The sequence below is a fragment of the Pseudonaja textilis genome, chromosome 3 (assembly GCF_049901715.1).
Source record: "Pseudonaja textilis isolate UNSWEBS1 chromosome 3, rPseTex1.2, whole genome shotgun sequence".
Taxonomy (NCBI): domain Eukaryota; kingdom Metazoa; phylum Chordata; class Lepidosauria; order Squamata; family Elapidae; genus Pseudonaja; species Pseudonaja textilis.
The window spans coordinates 186,875,836-186,898,512 of NC_141992.1; the positions used below are offsets into that span (position 1 = coordinate 186,875,836).

The window sequence follows — 22,677 nt, forward strand, 5'->3', positions numbered from 1 at the left end:
CTCTCTAGAGGCCGTGAGCTTCCCGTCAGCCCCTGCGGTTCAAGCTGTCTCCCTCGCACAAACACCCTCCCCGGCCTGAAAGTCGACCGGGGCGCAGTCAAGATGGCGGGCTACCTGTCGCATCGGCAGAAGGTGCTGCGGCTCTACAAGCGAGCCATGCGGCACCTCGAGTCCTGGTGTATCTATCGGTGAGTCCCTGGCCCCTCCGGCCCCTTCCGCAGCTCCTTAACGAGCCTCCGCTCCCTCCTGGTTTGCGGGCGGATCCCCAACCCTCGGTGTGTCTGAGCGCTTGTAGTCTATTTAACCTGGCGGACGATTTCCAAGGTCCGAAGAGCGTTTCTCCTTCGGTTTACCGGAGCCTCTGCGCGTTTCCCTCCGTTGCGCGTTTCTTGCGCGGATCCTACGCCTGAGTCAATCCTCGAGTCGGTGGCCTCTGTTAGCAGGGCAGCTCTGGGGGCTCGGTCAGAAAGGTTGGGTGAGGGCTGGGATCGGGCATCCCGCAGGCGAAGCCATGGCTGGGATAGAGCCTTGCTTCTTTGCTGGATAAGGCAGATTGCCAGGGCAGAGGAGGTAGGGATGGACGTGGCAGTGGGATTCATGCAGGAAATACAGCTTGGCAAGAGTAAGGATAGGAATAGAATATAGAATAGAATATAGTATAGAATAAAATATAGAATAAGAATAGAATATAGAATAGAAAAGAATATAGAATAGATTAGAATGTAGAATAGAGTAAAATGTAGAACAGAATATAGAATAAAATAAAATATAGAATAAAATATAGAAAAGAAAAGAAAATAGAATAGAATAAAATATAGAATAGAATATAGAATAAAATAAAATATATAATAGAATAGAATAAAATATAGAATAGAAAAGAATAGAATATAGAATAGAATAGAATATAGAAAGAAAAGAAAATATAGAATAAAATATAGAATAGAAAAGAATATAGAATAGAATATAGAAAGAAAAGAAAATATAGAAAATAGAATAGAATAAGAATAGAATATAGATTAGATTAGAATAGAATATTGAATAGAATAGAAAACAGAATAGAGTAGAATAGAAACTTTATTGTCACTTTGAATGTACCCTAATTGGCATACGTTAAAATGAAATTTCGTTGCATACTGCTCTCAGAGGGTCACTACCTCCAATATACACTACATAAACATGACAAAATAAATATAAAATTATGCATATACCCGCATCTGTGACACAACACAGTATAGTCTGGATGTATTCATGTACATGGTGAGAAGAACAAATCTTGAGAGTTTACCAGATGGATGGCATAGGGAAAAAAGCTGTTGCAGAATTGGGTAGTCCTGCTAGAAATACTTTGAAATGTGGCAGTTAAAAATAATAATAAAGGCCTGTTATCCTCATTGGGATATTAGTAAAAATACTGTCAGATGAGCCACATTTGTTTATTAAGTGTTAAATGGCCAGCCACACTTGCATATTATGTCTGGTTCTTGTTGTTGGGCTCAACATATTAATATGCAAATATATATATTGGAATGGGCAAATTAGGATGATGGGGTGAGGTAGGAGGTTGCATTTTTTTTTCTATGAAGAAAAACAAGAATTTAGCTTCAGAAATAAGTATCATAGTCATTTCAGCCTTGCATAAAATTTATTAAATTTATATGCTGGCTGTCTCATCAAAAGTGACTCTGATCCCCAGCTACAAAGTTCCAGTGGGAAAAAATCCTATAATTGGATATATAATCTATTTAAAATGGAATGTAATTAATGGATTGATTACAGCTGGGTACAAATCATGTAACTTGATTCACTATAGTGCAATATTTGACTATTAGGGCCCTCTAGTGGCCATTCAACACAATTTTTCCACTTAACAAGTTTTTAAGGAGTGTCTGCACTGCTATTACTATTAATCTTCTCATCATTCCTTATCACTTATCCCCTCCCACTTGTGATTGTATGACTGTAACTTTGTCGCTTGTATCCTTATGATTTACATGGACTGTTTCCTAATATGATTTGATTGCTTATTATATATTAAGTTTTGTACCTAATGATTTTTGACTCTCGACGAATGTATCTTTTCTTTTATGTATAGAAAGAGCATTTGCACTAAGACAGATTTCTTGTGTGCCCAGTCACACTTGGCCAATAAAAGAATTCTATTCTATCAATTCTATTCTATTCTTGCTATATTTTTATCCCACTTTTAGTTATTCCCCGCAAGAACAACCCTTTGAAATGTGTTGGGCTTGAGTGACTCGCCCAAAGTTAGCCAGCCAGCTTTGAAGAAATCCGTGGCAAGCCTCTTCCATACTCTTGACATGATAGCAGTCTTCCAATATTTGAAGGGCTGTCAAAGGGAAGTGGGGGGGGGTCCATTTATTCTCCAAAACGTCAGGGGACAGGACAGGACAAGAAGCCATGGGTGGAAGCTTGTCAGAGGGAGAGCCAACCTTGAAACCAGAACGCAGCGAGAACTCTTAGTAGTGGAACCGTTCAGTAGTGCCTTTGGGGAGTTGTGGAGGTTTTTAAGAAAAGATTGGACGGCCATTTGTCTGAAATGGCATAAGGACCCCTGCCTTGGGCAGATGATTGGACTAGAAGACCTCCAAGGTCCCTTCCAGCTCTTTAATTCTTATCAAGAAAACTGAGCTGGTGTACCCTTGTCAACACCAGAAGCAGAAACAAGGAATAAAATCCCCCACTCGTTAAGGAAAATACGAAGTATTTGTCAGTTCTAAAGATAACTATGGTTTTCCGTTCTTGGAATAAATACTATCTTTAATATTCTCAGGGATCGTTATAGATACCATGCCTGTCTGCTGAGAGCAAGATTTGATGAGCATAAGGATGAGAAAGACATGGTTAAAGCAACTAAGCTGTTGATGGCTGCTGAAGAAGAATTTTGGGAAAAGCAACATCCTCAGCCGTACATCTTTCCTGACTCTCCAGGTGGCACAAGCTATGAGAGATACGAGTGCTTTAAGGTCAGGAGGTGACATGGCCGGCGTTACAAATAATCAGTTCCTTGATAGGTTGCAGAATATTGGCCTTCTGAACCCCAAGAGGTTTCAGGAACTTTTCATTAGTGAGTAGAAGGAGATTCCCCATCAAATGCAGCATTATTCGTCTAGTTCTGAGGAAGAATCCATGAATGAAGGCCACAGGGAAGCCGTCCAGGTCTCACATTAATGAGTGGCCAGCATCAGTGACCAGCCTCTATCTGCCTTCGCAAGACCTTAAAGACACAGGAGAAAGCTCGGGGGCAGGGCATGCTTTGCTTGGAGGAACACTTCCGCTTGACCTCCAGTTTGAAGAGACTTAATAGCAGGGGATGTGAGGGAACAGAAGGTTCTAGAACAGGGGTGTCAAACTTGACTTCATTGAGGGCTGCATCAGGGATGTGTTTGACTGTGCGGGGGGGCAGGGGGATGTGGCCAGGGGGGGCGTGGCTAGCTCGACGTCTCTTGTGTTGGGATGCCTGTGGTGGCCCAAGTGCTCTGGCAGCTAAAACGGGCTCCCGAGTGCCGTTTTTGGCTGCAACAGCCTCCTGTAACCCTCTCCCAGCGAAAACAGAGCTCCGTGGGCCTTTGCTGTTTCCAAGGCAGCCTTGCGGACCAGATCTAAGCCTGATCCGGCCCGCGGGCCTTGAGTTTGACACCCCTCCTCTGGAAAGTTGTTGTTACAGTCCTGGAGAAGTTCACAGGACAGTTTGTGTATTCAGCAATGTTTGTAACTAGTGCTTTAGACATCCAGAGGCAGCAGTTTGAGCCACACATAGTGATCTGAAGATAGTACGCTCTCCACATGGCTGGGCGGTGTTTTATGCACTGAATGGTTGCTAGGGAAGGATCTAATTATTTGAGGCATTCGGTTTCTGAGGCTTGCCAATCATCCCGCCATTAAAATGTGCCTTCTACCATTCCTTGATCCCATCCACACTTTTTGGGAGGCTAAAAGAGCCACTACATTCCTGTAGCAGCACCCAACTTTTTGAAACAGCAACCTTCCTGTGAGATCAGGCTGGATCAACCCCCATGGTTGGTTTCTCAGGAAATTTTGAAGATAAAACTGTTCTGAGACTCCTCATAGGTTGTTTCTACCTTATCTTTATTTTTGGTGGTTTTACTATTGCATTATTATATTGCCATTGGGTTTTTTCCCCACCAAACCATAGATATGCCTGTGTGAGCCTCCAGTTTTTTTGTTTGACACACACATCGCTCTTTATATATATCAAATGCCCTGATTCTGCCTTACCAAGATAATCCAGTAATTTTCTGGAATTAAGTCTTCCAATGCAGGAAATAGTATCTTTGGAATCTCATCATTTTGATTTTAAACAGTGTTTCCCAACGTCAGTAACTTTAAGATGTATGGACTTCAATCCCCAGAATTCTTCAGCCAGCATATTGGCCGAAAAGTTCTGGGAGTTGAAGTCCACACATTTTAAAAGTTGCTGAGGTTGAGAAACATTGGTTTAAACAGATCAACAACCACAATCTAGCTATTATTAGATGGAGAAGATACAAAATAAATTACATGAAAGAACAAGAAGAAGACTGTTATCCCTTTGAAGACGCAGTGAATAACCTTTTGTTTATGCTTCCACCCTGTAGTCACCTGAATGGATCCTAGAAATGTGGCACCCATCAGAGAAAGCAATGTACCCAGACTACTTTGCTAAGAGAGAACAATGGAAGAAGCTGCGCCTGGAAAGTTGGGACAAGGAGGTTGGTTATCAGACAGACTATATTTTACGACTGCTTTTCCATGAAATAATTTTGAAGCAAGTCACAAATCCATGGGGTGATACTTTGGGATATGGGTCTTAAAATGTGGCCTCATGGCTTGTCACCTTCTGTTTAGCGCCCCCCGCTTCCTGAGCTTGTGAGGGAGCCAGAAGCCTTGACTCTTTTTTCAGAGTGGACAGCTAAGGAGTGAAATGGGTACCTGAGAGGAGAAAAGCAAAGCACTTTTTGCCTCTTAAAAGCCTCACCAGAATGGTTGTTTCCCAAAGGAGCTTAATATTCGGCATGCTATCAACTTCTCTTTCTTTCTTTCTTTTCTTTTTCTTTTTCTTTTTCTTTTTCTTTCTTTCCTTCCTTCCTTCCTTCCTTCCTTCCTTTTCTTTTTTCTTTCTTTTTCTTTCTTTCTCTTTCTCTCTCTCCTTCCTTCCTTCCTTTTCCTTTCTCTCCCTCCCTTCCTTCCTTCCTTCCTTCTTCCCTCCCTCCCTCCCTCCTGTTTGTATGTCTCTTTCTCCTCAAGAGAACCAGGCTTTTCTGAGGCTCCTATAGCCACAGAAGCTCAGGAAAATAATGTACTTGCATGATGATAATCATACAATGACATACTTTGGTTTCTTAACTGAAGCACAATTTTTTGCTGGGATCACATGGCTGCTTGGGAAGTTTAGAACACGGTGTGACATGTTTTAATGCCCATTATCTATTCTGAGGGATGTTTTTGCCCATAGCACTGAAGCACGTGAGATCCCTAAAATCCCAAAGATACATCGAAGTGAACTTGATCAGTTGAGCTGGTTTAGCGTTAGATGCATTCATTCCGCCTCTGTCCATTTGGAGCCATTTCTCCCAACTTAGAACAGCTCTTATTCTTTTCTGTTCGTCCCTGAATCTCCAAAGAGGCTTTTAAATGGATGGAGTGTTGGGGGGCGGGGGCGGGGCACACTTTTTATAGAAAATATCACTATTTTTTTTCTAGATCTGTTGCTGGCTGAAATTGGAAATGAACTTTTAATCAGAACACTCAAAACGTCTTAAAACAGCCCATTTCCAGATTATAGGGACACTTACCGTTGATGGTTTTTAAAAACTGGATTCAGGGTGCATTAAGTTTATGAATTGCCATAAAGGGCAGTATTAAAGGCTTTTCATGTTTGAAAGGGACGGTTGACGTTAAAAATACTTCCATTGAAGTCTCTTCTCCCCTCCCCTCTTGCGACTGCCTTACAAAACCACACACACACACACACCAAACAAATGAGAAAATCCTGTAGATGTGCTGCTGTAAGCTTCTTTTTATTACAGATAGTCCTCAATTTACAATCACAGTTGAGTCCCAAATTTTCTGCTGCTAAGCAAAACAATTGTCAAATGAGTTTTGCCCCATTTTATGTCATCGGTGTTACGTGAATCCCTCACTGCAGTTGTTAAGTTAGTAACGCTTGGGTAGTGAATAACACTGGTTGTTCAGTGAATCTGGTTGATTTTTTTTTGCTGGTCAGAAGGTTGCCAAAAAGGGAATCATGTGATCTTGGGACATTGCAACCGTCATAAAGCATAAGTCAGTTGCCAATTGTCTGATTTTTGATCATGTGACCATGGAGGTGCTGCATCGGTTGTGGGTGTGAAAAATGGTCGTGTCATTTTTTTTTTTACATGACGTTGTAACTTTGAACGGTCACTAGATGAACTGTGTGGTCGTAAGTTGAGGACTACCTGTAATGCGGAAATGCTGCTTAAGACGTGTCCTAAATCAGGGGTCGCCAACCTTTTGGACTTCAGGGACCACCAAAGTCATAATTTTAAATCCCGCGGACCAGAGACCCTGGGAAAATCCCCCACCCCATTTTCCTACCGATCGATCGTTCTTTATTTGGGATCACAGGATGCCGTCTCCAGCTCTGTTCTCAGGGGGAGAGAGAGACTTTTGGCTTCATGCAAGGAAAGCAGCAGCAGCAGCAGCAGTCTTTCTTTCTCTCCTTCAAACTCTGCCAGAAATGAGTCTTTGTGAGACTTTTTCATGCCAGTACAGACTCTTGGAGCAGGATGCCTTGCACGGTCCCAAAGACTCGTTTCTGGCGGAGTTTGGGGGAGAGAAAGAGAGACTTGCTGCTTTCCTTGCATGCAGCCAAAAGCAGAAGAAAGAAGCGGAAAGAAGCAGCCCGGTGGCCAGGCCAGGCTTGTGGAGTGAGTGGGCAAGTTCCCCCCCTCTGCCCTTTCCCCTCCTTCCCTCATTACCTCGTGTTGTTCGCAATGTAAGTGACGCAAGCCTTGTGTTTCTGCGGCCCATGTGGGCAGTGCAGCCTTGTGTCCTCGTGCAGCCTGGATTAATTGCTTTGGGGGGTGGTTTGGAATGACATTTCTCTGCGGACCACCAAAATTTTCTCACGGACCACCAGTTGTCCCTGGCCCACTGGTTGGCGACCACTGTCGTAAATTAAGTTCTGGGGTGTGGGTTAACCCTGTTTCTCATTGACAGGTCCAGCAACTTCAGGAAGAAACCCCACCCGGAGGTCCCACTACAGAAGACTTACCTCCAGCTCGTAAAGAGGGACACCTGCCTCCGCTCTGGTGGCATTTCGTAACTAAGCCTCGCAGATACCCGTTGTAAGAAGCTCCACTCTAAAAGTTCTGTCTAACCCCAGAGGTCTCCAAACTTGGCAATTTTTAAGACTTGTGGACTTCAACTCCCAGAATTTCTCAGCCAATCCACAAGTCGTAAAAGTTATCAAGTTTGGGGACCCCGATCTAACCCAACGGAATGGTCTGTGAGCTTCCTGCAGCTGGTCTCTTTGCATTACTGTACTAGCAAACCCAATAAAAGCCTGATACAAACCGCCATGAACCTGCCTGCCTGGCCATTACTATATAGCAATCTCACTCGGACCAGCAAGACGTGCGGCACCTCTGAAAAAAAAAAAATCAAAGGATACTCCCACAATGTTGGTATAGAGCAGGGGTCGGCAACCTGCAGCTCTGGAGCCACATGTGGCTCTTTCATTCCTCTGCTGCAGCTCCGTCGCTCAAAATGTGTGTCACAACCGCCAATGGGTGGCACCCACTGGCATGATTCATTGAGCTTTTCGACCCGTCGATAGGCCAACCAAGGGTAAATCCAAGAAAAGAAAAGTTTCAGAAGAAAATGTGTAATTCAACTACAGATGCTAGTTTTGTGGCCACTTGGGAAATAAATCCCGGGGAAAACTGCAATCTCATCGTAAATATGAACCACTTGCCAAGTGTATTGAATGTCGATCATGTGACCATGGGGATGCTACAGTGAGTTGTCAAGCGTGAAAAATGGCCGCAAGTCACTTTTTTTTCAGTGTCGCTGCAATGTGGATACAAAGTGTTGTAAGTTGAGGAGTGCCTCTGATCTGGCTATGAAAGCAAAGCCACTCATAGTTGGTATTGTTAGCTCAAAACTACAAGAGCCACTAAAACAAGGGTGTCAAACTCGAGGCCCACAGAGTGCTTAGATCTGGCCCACAGGGCCACCCTGGAAACAGCGAAGGATTGGCACGCGGTGCCTCTGCCAGCAAAAACGGAGCTCAGGAGGCCCTCCATTTTTGGTGGCAGGAGGCCATCCATCCTGGCCGAAAACGGAGTTCATGAGCCCCTTTTTGCTGGCAGAGTGCTCCAGCCACCACAGGTGCCCCCCCAAACAAGTGACTTCAAATACGCCACCACCACCCTGAGGTCAAACACAATTCTGATGCGGCCCTCAATGATACCGAGTTTAACACCCCTACACTAAAACCCCTTGATAGTAATAAATTTTTAAAAGGGGGTGGGTGGGGAAACTGAGGCAACTTTCATTTGCTTCCTCAATCACTTTAATCAGGAAAACTAGCAAGCTGAGGGATTGGAAATGAGATTCAGAAAGACGCCCTTTGCTACTTAAAAACGTCGTGGAATAAGCAAGGTTGGCTTGGTAGGTCTGGGTTACAAATTTAACTTCTATCAATTGCAGCCCATTCCCCTAAATTTATAGGGTGACAACTTCCCAAATCTGCAGACCATTTTGAAGCCACAACACGGGAGATTACGCCACACAAATCCTTTCTTGGCTTACAAAGGACGACACAGCCCAAAGCGGATTTTACCAGCAGGTCTTTTATTTGTAATATAGGCTTGAAGCATTCATTACAAGGTAGAAGGGAAGCACAGTTAACAGCTATTTTTTTTATTTTTAGCAGTTCGGAAGGAAAACACTTCAATGGGGAAAAGAGAGCTCAACTCTCGGTACAAACTAGCAAACTAAACCACGAGAACTTACCATTAGAAACATTTTACATTGTGACGCTGCTGTTACAATAGGCAAAGAACACCAACAAAAAAAAAAAAGATAAAAAGGAAAAGAAACCTCAAAAAACAAACCAACAGAACTATCCAAAGTGGTTTCTGCCACATGTTAATATTGAATTTTGGCAATATCGTTATTAATTTTTAACTGAGATTTAATTCTGGTGTTGAAAAGGAGGAGGCTACACTCTCAAATACAGCTTCATCCAAAATGTTTTCTTAAAACATGCTTTTTTCGGAAAATATCCCGCGTGAGCTTCACTGAAAGCAACGGGGCTGGGCATGCCTGAGCCCCTTAACAGAAACAGCTTTAAAAAATAAAAAGAGGAAAAAAGCTTAGAAAAATCAGCTTGTCAGCCTGCACCCTTTTTTTTGTTTGTTTGTTTGTTCGTTTGTCCATTTTTCTTCTCTCTTTCAAGTGGGTAAGAAAAACAAAATCTTGGAGCATCATTTGCAGAGAGCATCTGCTCCTTTTCAGGACAAGTGGGCTAGTTTGACAGCACTGCTTTTATTTTTATTTGTTTCCGAAGGAAGAAAAAAGCTTTATTATTTTTTGGATCATGCCTTTTTTTTTTTTTTTGAACTTTTCGCTTCCGACGCCATAATGAAAAAGTGTTAAGCAACCACAGCTGTGTAAATGTATATAGAACACAGTGACTATAAACAGGTTTACGATACATCTCACATCCAATGCAGTTATGTAATTAAAGCATAAGAAGTAGTAGTTTACGTAGGCAAGATGGCAGCCAATACGAATCTCCCGAGTGTCCATGGCGGAGGAGACTGTGTGCGTGCATGCACTCACAACCCAGCTCCTTCCACGATGAGTGGGGCGCATCGCTGCGACTGCAAACACACCCCTCTGAAGTCAAGAATTCTGCTAGCATCGCCCATGTAGAAATAAGGCAGACGGTATCCAGTTAGACTGCAGAATGCTTTTTTTAAAAAAACAAAACAAAACAGAAAACCACGAAACTGAAAAAGACCAGGAGGGAGGAGTGGTGCCTGAGTTATGCACATTTCTACTGACCCCATGAAACAGAAAATACCACGGCAATGCTCATGTTAAGAAAAGGAAAACCTTATTTATAAATGTATCAACAATGCTCCCCCTTCCCCAATAATTGTGGGGAGGGGAAGATTAAAAAGGAAACTAGTTGTGAATATCCCTCCCGCTATAATAAATAAAACCTAAGAGCATTCCCGTCCCTTCCCAGTCCCCAAATTTTGTACCCAAACTGCCCTTTTGGATAAACAATCCCCCCCGCCCCCTTAAAAGTAACATTTGCAGTTTTACTGGAGTTCCCAGTTAGTTGCCCATCCGTCTATGAGTTGTTGTGTCAAAAGTCCTGGGGAAGGTTTTTCCATTTATTTGCCTACCCAGCCTGCTGGGCGCAGCCACTAAAAGGTATAAAGTTATAATTAAGAGCTCCCTGGTTTTCTTTTAAATTTTTTGCTCTTTATTATTATTTTAACAACGTAGACACCCTTCTGCCTTCACAGTGTCTTGCTTTGTGTTGTGTTCTGTTTACTTCTTTCAAGGAACAACAAGGTGAAGAGAGGAATGCAAAGTTTAAGCCTGTTGCCAAGATGGTACAAAACTGATAACGAGGGTTTTACGGTGACTGGAAATGAAAGCATACAGAGGCAAGAAATCTTTTTTAACACAGTCCTTTTCACAGGGCCAACTTAGGAAAAAAAATACCTAGCAGGCAGTACCCAAGTCTTTGAAACACCTTACTTAAAATGAACACTGTGATTCATTATGGCTTATTTGGACGCATTTACAATGAAACTATCCCCCTAGGCTACATTTTTGTGCAAGAAATTAAGCCCCCCCCTCTTCCTAATCCCTAAAAATTAACCAAATACAGCCGTTCTCTCTTTTCTGTCTTCCCATTATATATTGCTTTAATCAGCTTCCGTTTCCTGCTTTTGGGGCAGGAGAACGGCTCAGCTGTATTTCAGTGAAGGAGTTGTGTGTTCTTGCTAGGAACTTTGTACAGGGAAACGAACACCCGATCTGAGACTCCCACTATGACAGACAAGGTGCTCAATAAAACCATCCAAGAAGGAGAACTGCGTTATCACGGGACTCCTCCTTCCCAGCCCTTGCTAAAATTTAACTACTTAAACATTTCTTATAACTGTCCTTTTTGTGAATGAATACACTTTACAAAGAGTTATTAAAAGGTTAAATGGGATTTTGGCACCTTTGGGGGGGGTGGGGGAGGGGGAAAAAAAAGGAGGAACTGAGAATTTGAAAAATGTGCAGAGGAAAATATAATCAGCCAGCTTTAGGAAGAAAATCATCATCATCATCATCAATAGTCAAGGAAGATGTTCCTTTAAAGAATTTCACTTGGCCAATTCTAACCTCCCCTCCCCGTTTTAGAGACCGCTGCCAGCTGTCTCCACTAGAAAAAAAATCTTGATTGTACAATAATGGACCCAGACACAAAAGATGATATCATCAGGTAGGTCGGTCTCTCTTTTTCAACTCAACTTGAGCAGTGATTCAGCCTCTAGGAAATACGGGGTGCCGAGCGATCGTTCGTGGTGGTCTTCCTCAGCTTAACGCCCCTGCGGATGGCATTCAGCATGTCTTCGCCCTGCGGGGCCTCCGCTGGGTTCTGCCCACCTGTATGGAGCACAGTGGGCTGGCATGGAGGAGCGGTGATGCTGACGTCTTCTCTTTCGTTCTCCTCTCTCTCGTTTTCAGCCGCCGCCGGCCTCTGATCCTCTGTGCTGCTTGGCTTCTGACTGACGACGGGGGGAAGGCTGGTGGGTGCTTGCCCACTCCACGAGGAGGTACACACAGTGGGGGTGCTGCCCCCTCCAGCCTCGGGACTTTGCTCGGAGCTTTCTTCTGCCCCGCTCGGGAAACCAGGAAGCCCCACCGGCACGTCTGGCACAGACGGAGTCTTAACGGGAATCACGGGGGTCTTAATGGGAATCGGTCCCGCGCCAATGGTCCCACGCCTTACCGCTGGTTTGGTGGAAGGCGTCCGTCGGATGGTGGCCACACCTGGTGTGACGATCACAGGGCCAAGGGTGGTTGGGAGGCCCGCAGTGGAAGCCGGACGCTTGGCATGGAACATGCGACGGAAGGACTGGCTGATGTCGCTGTTCCTCGGAATAGTTGAAGACTTGTCGAATTCTTGCTGCTCGGTGTCTTGATCGCCACTCACAGAAAAGTAGTCGTAATCTGAAACTAGGAAGTCACAAAAGGGGGAGTCAGAACAGCAAATCTTCAGGAGTAACTTGGCAATCTCCAGTGAATGTTTTAAATCTACGCTTCCCTTTTTTTCTTGGATACGATGTTTACTAAAACTTTTTAAAAGGAAGATTAAAAACTGATATACAGTAAGAAGGATCAAAGGAAAAGAAATCAACGAAAGATTAAAAGTGCAAGAAAGGAATAAAGGAAAACATAATAAAGTAGATAAGAAATTCTGATTTTCATTACAGTAGTTGGAATTAACATTTATCTCTTAAAGTTACAGAGGGATTCTTCTTCTTTCTATAATCTATTCTGTCGATTCCACAAAACCCTAAATTTATTTTTTCCTGTTTTACACACACACACAAAAATCCACGTAGGAATCTTATGGGTTTCTAGTCAGCAATAAATATATTGTTTTTTCTTGCGGCGGGACACGGGGGTCATACGCGCATGCGTGGAGGTGTGCAGTGCGGGGGAGTAATGCACACATGCACGGGTGGGTGGGGTCACGCACACAGGCAGAGGTGAGTGGCGCGCACATGCGCAGAGCACTGGGAGGTCACACGTGCATGTGCAGAGGGTAAGGGAGGGTCACACGTGCATTGCATTATGGATGCAGGCACGCGCATGTACTTCTGGCACACGATGACTAAAAGGTGAGCCATCACTGTCTGAGGGTGATGTGATTCCCCCTTTAAGACTTTCTTACAGGCAAAAGTCAATGGGGAAGCAGGATTCACTTAACCACCAAGCGACTCACTTAACAATTGTGACAAGGAAGATCGTAAAATGGGGCAAAACTCATTTTAACAAATATCTCACTTAGCAACAGAAATTTTGGGCTCAATTTTTGAGGACTACCTGTATACGGGAAGCAAGCCCTCAATCTGCCACCAGAATTGAGTCCAAAATTTATGTTTCCTAAGTGATGAATTTGTTAAGTGAGTTTTGCCCCATTTTATGATGGCTCTTGCCACATTTGTTAAGTGAATCACTGCAGTAGTCAAATTAGTCACAACGTTTGTTAAGGGAATCTGGTTTTCCCCACTGACTTTGCTTGCCAGAAGGTTGCAAGAGGTGATCACATGCCCCAGGGACACTGTAGCCATCATACATTGTGAATCACTTGTCAAGCATCCGAATGTAAATCACGTGACTGTGGGGACACTGCAATGGTCGTAAGTGTGAAACACGGTCATACATCAACTTTTTTCAGTGCCATTGTAACTTTGTTCTAAGCTGACGACTGCCTGCAGTTCTGCTCTTCTTGTGGTTTGCCCTCAAAGGACTGACACAAGCGGTTCTTGACTGTTAGGTATTTTTTGTGGATGGCCAACACTTCACTTCTCCCCTTTCTATAACCTTTCCAGGAACCACTTTACACCATTGAGGAAGCGGGTAGCAATCTACAGGCATCTTGACAGGTGAGGGACCTGGGTTTAGGGAAAACCAAGCAGCATGGCAAAACCAAAACCTGAGACGGAAAGGCTCCTGGTTCCTTACCTTGTGAGGGAATTGTGTCTTCAGAACAGCAAGGCGTGGTTGTCTGAGTGCTGTAGCCGCTGGAACACTGCAAGGAATCCCTGCTGCTCCTCTGAATGTCCAGCTGCAGCCCTCGGGTCAGAGCGAGCGCCAGCTCTTCGCACGCTTCCATCTCCTCTCCTTGCTAGCAACACAAGGAAGGCCCCTCATTAGATTAGGCCAGAGGTCTCCAAACTGGGCAACTTTTAAAGACTTGTGGACTTCAGCTCCCAGCATTCCCCAGACAGCCATCAGGGGCGGGATGCAAATATTTTTACTACCAGTTCTGTGAGTGGGGCTAGGTGGGAGTGGCTTCTTCTTCTCTCTTTTTTTGTGCAGCAAACACCCCCCCACACACACACACACACGCTCCAGGGTTTTTTTTTTGCCTCCTGGGAAGCCTCCCGGGAGGGGGGTGTTTTTGCTCCCAGGAGGGAGCACCACCAACCTGCGCACCCCTTTTTGCCTCCTGGGCCTCAGGGAAGCTTCCTGGGTGAAGCAGTAAGACAGCGAGGGGGATCCCGGAACAGCTGATCGTTGGAACAACTGATCGTCAGGAGGACAAAAGATATAAATATAAAAAATATCCTGATTTGCAGAAAACAACAAGCCAGAACACAAGTATAAAATTTGTAGCGGCCAAGTCCACATCTTTCACGGAGTCAAACAATCACAACAAACCACATTACGGTTTAAAAGGATATATGAATTGAGCTCAATGGGGAAAGATGTCCACTAAATTTGAAAAGTCTTATGATAATTTTCTGAATTCCACTCTCTTCTTAAACATTATGTTCGTTTTGGAGAAATAATTCCGGTTCTCCCCACTCAGGAAACCGAAGAGGGACAGAATGAGGCCTAGGCAAAAAACCCTGGAGTGCAGGGGGGGGAGGGGCCGCACAAAAAAAGAGAAGAAGTTACACCCACCTAGTATTGCAAAGTCTGGTTGTCTCTTTTCAGTTGGACTTTTATTCACAATACGAATAGGTTGGATTTAAGCACACCCCATAACTCTACACCAGCCCCTCCCTCCATCTGTTTTGGGAATATACTTTCTGTCATCCCAAGCTGTTTCAGCTAATCTGGCTTGTCGCAAAAGCATCCTGTCATTATGCTTGAAGGATACCTGGTTAAGGAAGGCCCCATAATTGGGTTAATATAATGGGCTAAAGCCATGGTTTGTTTTAACTGTGGTTATAGAGCAAACCAGTGTCGTGATTTGCAGAAAACAACAAGCCAGAACACAAGTATAAAATTTGTAGCGGCCAAGTCCACATCTTTCACGGAGTCAAACAATCACAACAAACCACATTAACGGTTTAAAAGGATATATGAATTGAGCTCAATGGGGAAAGATGTGAATAACTGAAGACCAAGCAATTCAGTAGGTCCCTGCTAACTATTAATGATTCGATTGTAATTTTATAAATTATGCATTGGTATCTTTTGCGGATTGGCTCATCCAATGTTACATAAAATCCAATACGGCACAGGGTGATCTTAAGAAATGAATGTAGAAGCGAGAGATCAATAAGCATAAAGCTACCATATCTCGGTAGCAAAAAACCAGGGCACCTGCAAGAACTTCTCGATTGGCAATTTAAAGATGTGTGTTTAACTCCCAGAATTCTCTGGCTAGCACGGCTGGCTGAGGAAATCTGGGAGTTGAAGTCCACACATTTTCAAGTTGCAATGTTGAGAATCGCTGAGCTAGAGGACTGCAAAGAGTTTTGCTGCCATTCAAAAGTTTACTCAGATTTTTACAGTCCAAATAAGTCCTTTTGATTGCCATTCTTCTATTATGGTCCAAAGTACCACATGTTATTTCCATATAACTTGATCTGCTTTTGAAATGACTTGTTTTGCTTATCAACAGAACTGGTATGTGAGAAAGCCTGTAAATTGCATAAATATCTTCTATGAATGGATTAGGGTGACTTAGGCTAGCATGCTGTACAATCTGAACAATTGTATTTGTTTGATGGCACAGTGGTTAGAGTGCTGTACTGCAGGCCACTTCTGCTGACTCCTGGTTGCCTGCAATTTGGCAGTTCAAATCCCACCAGGTTCAAGGTTGACTCAGCCTTCCATCCTTTTGAGATGGGTAAAATGAGGACCCAGATTGTTGGGGGCAATAGGCTGACTCGGTAAAACCGCTTGGAGAGGGCGGTAAAACACTATAAAGCGATATATAAGTCTAAGTGCTTATTGCTTATTGTTTATTCCCTAAAGCAGGGATATCCAACCTTGGCAACTTTTAAGACTTGTGGACTTTAACTCCCAGAATTCCCCAATCAATATGGACACCCCTGCAAGTTAAACAGACTTAGCATAATGTGTGAACTAAACTTCTATTTTCTCACTTAAAAAAAAACCAACACATCCAGAATTGTCTGTATCTATGTAACCAGGCAATCAACCAACTCTTGGCCTCTCAAACTGTTGGATTTTGAAAGATTGCAGGCCAAAAGCCAAACAAGCCACATCATGCCTTAGCCGGGATGTGAACCTAGATGGCCCCACACACTGTGCTGAGCTGTGATGATTTTAACCATGGTTTGCTTGCCCTAGCTGGCAGATCCCATCAAGCTAAAAGCCAAGGCCAAGGGAGGTTTTAGTAGCAAGGGGTGTGCCTTGAACCTTTTTAATAGGAATACATCAGCTCATATGAGTTATGCAGAGTTTCACACCTTTGGGGCAGCTGATACAGTCATGTTCCGGGCCCTCTGGGGGTCTTCTGTGGGCAGAGACGGACCACTCTGAGCCCCGCCGGGAGAGTCTGCTTCTCGTTTTTCCTTGCGACGTTGCAAAGTGTTTACCAAGGGCTGGTCGTAAGGACCAGGCTTAGCCCAATCCTAGGGAAGAAAACCTCTTATTAGTCAAAGCTTATACAGGCTTCTGTCTCTTTCCCCTGTGTAAGATGCAAGCGGCAGACCCCACAACAACCCTCTCACAAAAGAACACCCAATACAATTCAGGTAAGGGCGCCCCTTCCCCTTTCCCGAGACCCAGTGACCAGTTTAAACGCGGGCGAGATAGAATTACATTTGCAAAATTCTCAAGGGTTAGGCTTAGTATTTCACCTGTACAGGTAGTCCTCGACTTATGCCCCCAGTTCAGCTCAGCATTTCTGTCGCTAAGCGAGATCGTTGTCTTGCCCCGTTTTCATGGCTTTTCTTGCCACGGTTCTTAAGCGAATCACTGCAGCTATTTATTTATTTTTCCTTAGTTAGTAACGATTGTTAAAGGAATCTGGCTCCCGCACTGACTTTTGCTTATCAGGAAGTCCACAAAAAGGTGATCATGTGACTCCCCCTGGACGCTGCAACCGTCATTAATATGAACTGCTTGCCAAACATCTGAATTTTAATCCTGCGGTTACAGGGATGCTGCAACAGTCACACGTGTGAAAAATGGTCGTAAGTCCCCTTTTGCTCCCCCTCAATGCCCTTGTAACTCTGAATGGTCACTAAATGAACTGTTGTAAGTCGAGGACTATCTATACTACAGAAACAGCAGTGGAAGGGAAATGGGCCTGTTACGATGATCCCAACGACATCACCCTCCATCACAACTGGCCATGCAAGATTGGGCGAATGTGCGATAAGTCTTCCATAACATGTCGCCTGAAATACGTTTAGGAGACTAAAAACTAATCTCAAGACAAGTAGACCTCTTAGTTTGCTCTATTCCTTTATTCTTCAGGTCTGGATTCTGAGGTGTTTCAAATAGAAACTGATATGTCCGTGATGGTGAACCTATGGCATGTGTGCCACTAGTGGCATGCAGAGCCATTTGTGCCGGCACGCGAGCCGCAGGCACACGTACCTCACTGCGCATGTGTGTGCCTCACAGCTGATTTTCGGCTGGTTTGAGGCCTTTTTCGGCCTCCCAGAGGCTTGAAAAAAGCCTCAGCAGGCCGAATAGGCCCGTTTCGTCACTTCCTGTAACACCAGAAGTGACAAAACGGGTCTATCCGTCCTGCAGAGGCTTTTTTCAAGCCTCTGGGAGGCCGAAAAAGGCCTTAAACCAGCTGAAAATCAGCTGTGAGGTACAGTGCAGGTAAGGGGAGGCGTGGGGGGAGGGACATGGGGGATTGCGTGCGCATGTGCAGGGGGAATGGGGGTGCACATTGCCTTCTGGATGTTGGCACGTGAGCGTGCTAGCGCGCACACAATTTTTAGCACAGGAGCCCAGAAAGGTTAGCCACCACTGTGCTATGTAATATAACAGAGAATTTACTCTAATCCCACTCCCCTTCTAGCACTGATGATGTTACCTAGTTGGGTAATGAAACGTCTGCAAGAAAACAACCAAGCTCAGAGAGCACTAAGGACCCCTCATGGCAACCTTGAGCTATAAATATTATCTTCCATTAGAATACTGTCTTTATAGGGCAGTGTTACGAGTAAAATATTTTGGACCACTAAAACATGGAATGTGTTGGGGGAACTCTGCTAAATAGCTATCTCTGACCTATTAATACAAGTTTGCCATTGACAAGTATCTGTTTAATATGCGAAGGGGAAAGCAAGGGAAGAAAATGCTGACAAGCAATTACTCATTCCTGGGGCAAATATCTCCTTTGGTTTGGCCGTCAATTAGCAAAAATCAGAGTCCCTGAATCAAACCTACAACTACCTTGAAACCTGCAAACATCCAAGACTGCGTATAAATAACTGGTATATAGCAGGGGTGTCAGACTTGCGGCCCGTGGGCCAGATGCATCATGCACTGGCCCCGCCCACCCTCGTTTTAGCAAAGGGGGGGAAAGTTGCTATAAATCACGTGACAATGTGACAGTGCGAGTTTGACACCCTCTGGGGTGTAGGAAGCTTTTTAAAACCTTATTGTCAGTGAATATTTACACCATAGGTTGGTGGAGGGATTTTAAAATTCAAAAATGCGACGAGTTTCACGTTGTGAATCTCTGGTGGCCACTTCCAGGGCAGGTTTGAACCTGGAGGCAGATGTCCACATTTAAAACTTTGCCTTTTTGGAGAGGAGTGCCTTGATGTAAAAACTGATTTCCTCTTTAAAATAAACAGAATAATGGAAGAGTCAAGACAGGATCGTGGAGGATTTCTAATCCAACCCCTTTGCTGAAATACCATTTCAGACAAATGGCTGTCCAATCTCTTCTTAGAAAACTTCCAGTGTTGGAGCATTCACAACTTCTGGAGGCAAGTTGTTCCACTGGTTAATTGTTCTCACTGTCAGGAAATGTCTCCTTTGTTCTAGGTTGCTTCTCTCCTTAATTAATATGCAACCATTGCTTCTTGTCTTGCCTTCAGGTGCTCTGCAGCAGTGGTCTACAACCTTGACAACTTTTAAAACTTGTGGACTTCAACTCTCAGAATTCTGGGAGTTGAAGTCCACAAGTCTTAAAAGTTGCCAAGATTGGAGACCCCTGCCCTGGAGTGTACGTTGGCCCCCTCTTCTTTGTGGGAGCCCTTCAAATATTGTAACACTGCTATCATGTCACCCATAAGCCTTCTTTTCATTAAACTAGAAACATACCCATTTCCTGCAACCATTGGTTTCTAGCTCTCTGTTTCTTCACATTTCAGAGAAAGGGAAACACCTATGCATGCATCTCTTGTTAACTATCACAACAACTGCTTTGGGATCACAACCGGTTCCAGACTCCTGAGCCAGGTGGAGAAGGATATTATACCCAAAGCATAGGTTCTTTATGCAGCTTTCTTTCCAAACTTAAGTTTTCTCCAGATGTGTCCAAATGCGTGAAATGTTAGGTTGAAAGTGTCTCAGCCTGGAATTATCTCATTTTGACCTTATCAAGTTATGTGACTTCAAAAGAAGTTACTCCAATAGATTTTGGAGTCAGGCAAGTCCATTCCAGACTCAGAAGGTTTTGACCTCAAAAGGAATTTGCGATCTTTTAGTGGGGACTACTTTTCCCAGAATTCCTAAGCAACCTGGAAGCTAGAGTCCCAATATTCCCAGAAAATGTTGCTCCAGGGTCTCCCTGGCAGTTCCCTCTGTATTTCCTACGCCCAAGAATCATGTTGTTTTTCCTCATTATTTCTCAAAACTTTAAAGCAGAGGTCCCCAAACTTGGCCACTTTAAATCTTGTGGACTTCAACTCCCTTCAGTGCTGGGAGTTGAAGTCCACAAGTCCTAAAGTGGCCAAGTTTGGGGACCTCTGCTGTAAAGGTATGTCCAGGTACCAACTCTATTGCAAAAGTAATTAAAATGGCCGGTTTCTCGTGATATCTGAGACCAGCAAGAAGATGTTCTGAATGTGATCCCATGAAGAGTGAGATTTGTCAATAAAAAAACTCTGCACCCACAGTAATAATCTAAAAGTATCCAGGAATGAAATCATGGACAAGTTTTCAGCAGGCCTTATAAAGGATTTTACTAGTGGGATCACTGCTGAAAGAAAAGAACAAGAGATTGTGCTTTATACTATCCGTAACCCACATAGGCAGTAAAGGCACCAGGCCAGAAACTGGGAGACTGAGAGTTCTAGTCCTGCCTTAGACATGAAAGCCAGTTGGGTGATCATGGGCCAGTCATTCTTTCTCAGCCCAATCTACCTCAGGATGGTTGTTGTGGGGAACTCTTGAGTTGTTTGTAAAATTAATAAAGGTAGGATACAAAATAAATACACGAGGAATTAAATTATATATATTTCCCATCTGCAAATACCAATTGCTACTTCATACACAATCTAAAAAGTCAAAGAGTTGCATAGATTGCAAAGCTGGGAGCATGTTCATCCAAACCAGGGGCCTCCAAACTTGGTAACATTAAGACTTTGAACTTCAGTTCCCAGAATTCTCCAATCCTATGCCGGCTGGCGAATTCTGGGAGTTGAAGTCCACAAGTCTTAATGTTGTCAAGTGGAAACCCCTGATCCCCCCACCCAAATACACACACACACACACACGCACACATATATATATTTAAAAATATGATTATTGGGAAAGCAGGATAGAGAAGAAGAATTCCACCACCAGATCAAGAACTCAGAAAGGGAGCTGAAGGGAGAGGAAAAGGCCCGCCAAGAATTAAGTTAAGAGCTGAGAAGCAATTTCTTGCAAGGGGTGAGGGGATGACAAGGAGAGACTCTAACGAAAAGAAACACAAACCTTCCAACTAGGAATCTGAGGTGATGGTAACATGCCTGGCCCAATGGTGTAATAATGAACGTAGTCTGGAAGGAGGGTGGAGGAGGTGGCCCGGGTCCATGCGTGAGAGACAGACGGAATATGAGGGAAAGAACCCACACCAACTGGGGCTAAGGATGAGCCACTGGGTAAACTACAGTGATAATACCCGTTAGACAACTGGAAACAAACAAAAAGAACAATAAATAAAAAGGGAAAAAAGGAGAGAAATTAATATAAATAGGTCCAAATATGGGGAAGTACAAAGTGAAAACAGGCATGCATCGCTGGGAGAAAGGAAGGGGAATGCTCCCAATGGGTTCTAGTTCCCTTTGGCTGGTCTACACCCCTAACCCAATGCTTGCTCATGCTTTGTTAATGACACTCAACTAGGCAACCATGTTCTGGAAAAGAAAACCGGAACAAGAACAAACAAAAATCAATTTTCGGGAGCTGAATCGTTAGACAAAGCTATGCCCCAGAGGCACAAGTCCTTCTTCATAGGTTGGTCGCGAGGAGAAACTTCGCAGTAAAAGGCTGAGAACCTCCTCAAGAGCTTTATTCCACAAGAAGTTGAAAGAACTTCTGTGGTCAAATTCTTCCTGGGTTTGATAGCTCAGGATATCCAGATATTTCATTTCTTGCGGTAGCTCAGCTTCAGAAAACGACTCGTTTGCAGACAAAACAAAACAAGAAACAAAGAAACAACGATAGGAGGAATGGAAGAGGAAATTGCTCACTGGAACGGATCCCCACCAAGTCCCTCCCTCCCTCCCTCTGATCTCTAGGATGCTGGGCAGATATATGTACACCTGCCAAAAGGATCTGGATTTTCCAGGGGAATTTGGAAAAACGGACAATGGAATTTATATTCGGAGATGGAGAAAGTCTATTCTCTGGTCTCGGTCTCTCTCTTTAGAAAAGATAGATTTTTCTTACTGTTTTATTTCTCAAAGGTGGATTTGTGGGACAGAAAGCTGCTCATAACAACAGCCCTAACAGATGTCTTTTCAAGTGCCCTGGAAAAATGTCTCCCCAGCCTTAACTGTGTTTCGCTTCAGGACATGGCTGGCACTACCGGTAGTCCTCAACGTATGACCACAATGAGCCCAAAATTTACATGTTGTGAAGCCAGAAATTTGTTCAGTGAGTTTTGTCCCATTTTGTGATTTTTCTTGCCACATTCGTTAAAGTGAATCACTGCGGCTGTTAAATTAGTAACATGGTTGTTAAGTGAATCTCGGCTTGTCAGAAGGTCGTGAAAGGGGATCATCACATGATGCAGGGGCATGGCAACCGTCATAAATGTGAGTCGGTTGTCAAGCATATGAATGTATATCACGTGACTCTGGGGATGCTACAATGGACATAAGTGTGGAAAACGGTCGGCAGTCACTTTATTTCAGTGCTGTTGTAACTTTGGTCATTAAGTGGACTGTAATAAGTCAAGGACTACCTGTACTGGAGGCATCTGCAGAGCTCCTTAACTATGTCTGAACTGGGGGTAACTTCTCTGGCAAAGCTTAATTAAAAGCTGACATCAAGGTCAGCTTTTGTTAGGAATCTGTCCACCAATTAGTTGGGTTGGCAATATATAAACCAACAATGTATGTTTGTAGCTTTAAGACAAAATCACTGTATTGATTTATACTATATTCCCATTGGTTGATTATATTACAAATTACCATAAGAGGGAGCTAGAGATCATAGCTTGCTCTCTCTGACATTCTGTCTCTCTGACATTCT

General features: G+C 43.8%; 2 protein-coding genes across 24 annotated transcripts in view; one reads left to right on the top strand and one right to left on the bottom strand.

Moving 5' to 3' along the window:
• The first annotated feature begins 53 nt into the window (after positions 1–53).
• On the top strand, positions 54–7,587 carry NDUFB9 (NADH:ubiquinone oxidoreductase subunit B9). Its single transcript, XM_087931702.1, has 4 exons — positions 54–188; positions 2,792–2,984; positions 4,617–4,730; positions 7,222–7,587. Exons 1-4 carry the CDS (start codon positions 103–105, stop codon positions 7,351–7,353), a joined length of 525 nt encoding a protein of 174 aa, XP_087787828.1. The 5' UTR covers positions 54–102; the 3' UTR covers positions 7,354–7,587.
• A 1,255-nt stretch (positions 7,588–8,842) lies between these two features.
• The window catches only part of MTSS1 (MTSS I-BAR domain containing 1), a 155,122-nt gene continuing 141,287 nt past the window's right edge, over positions 8,843–22,677 (bottom strand). For 13 of the 23 annotated variants that reach the window (XM_087931696.1, XM_087931689.1, XM_087931688.1 and 10 more), the window contains 4 exons: positions 20,914–21,111; positions 16,485–16,649; positions 13,777–13,939; positions 8,843–12,261 (listed from right to left, as the gene is read on the bottom strand). In XM_087931696.1, coding sequence (XP_087787822.1) covers positions 11,573–12,261; positions 13,777–13,939; positions 16,485–16,649; positions 20,914–21,111 — 1,215 coding nt within the window. In that variant the 3' untranslated portion in view covers positions 8,843–11,572. The remainder of the gene's footprint in view (positions 12,262–13,776; positions 13,940–16,484; positions 16,650–20,913; positions 21,112–22,677) is intronic. The other 10 variants (XM_087931698.1, XM_026703646.2, XM_087931695.1 and 7 more) reach the window with 1 other exon arrangement.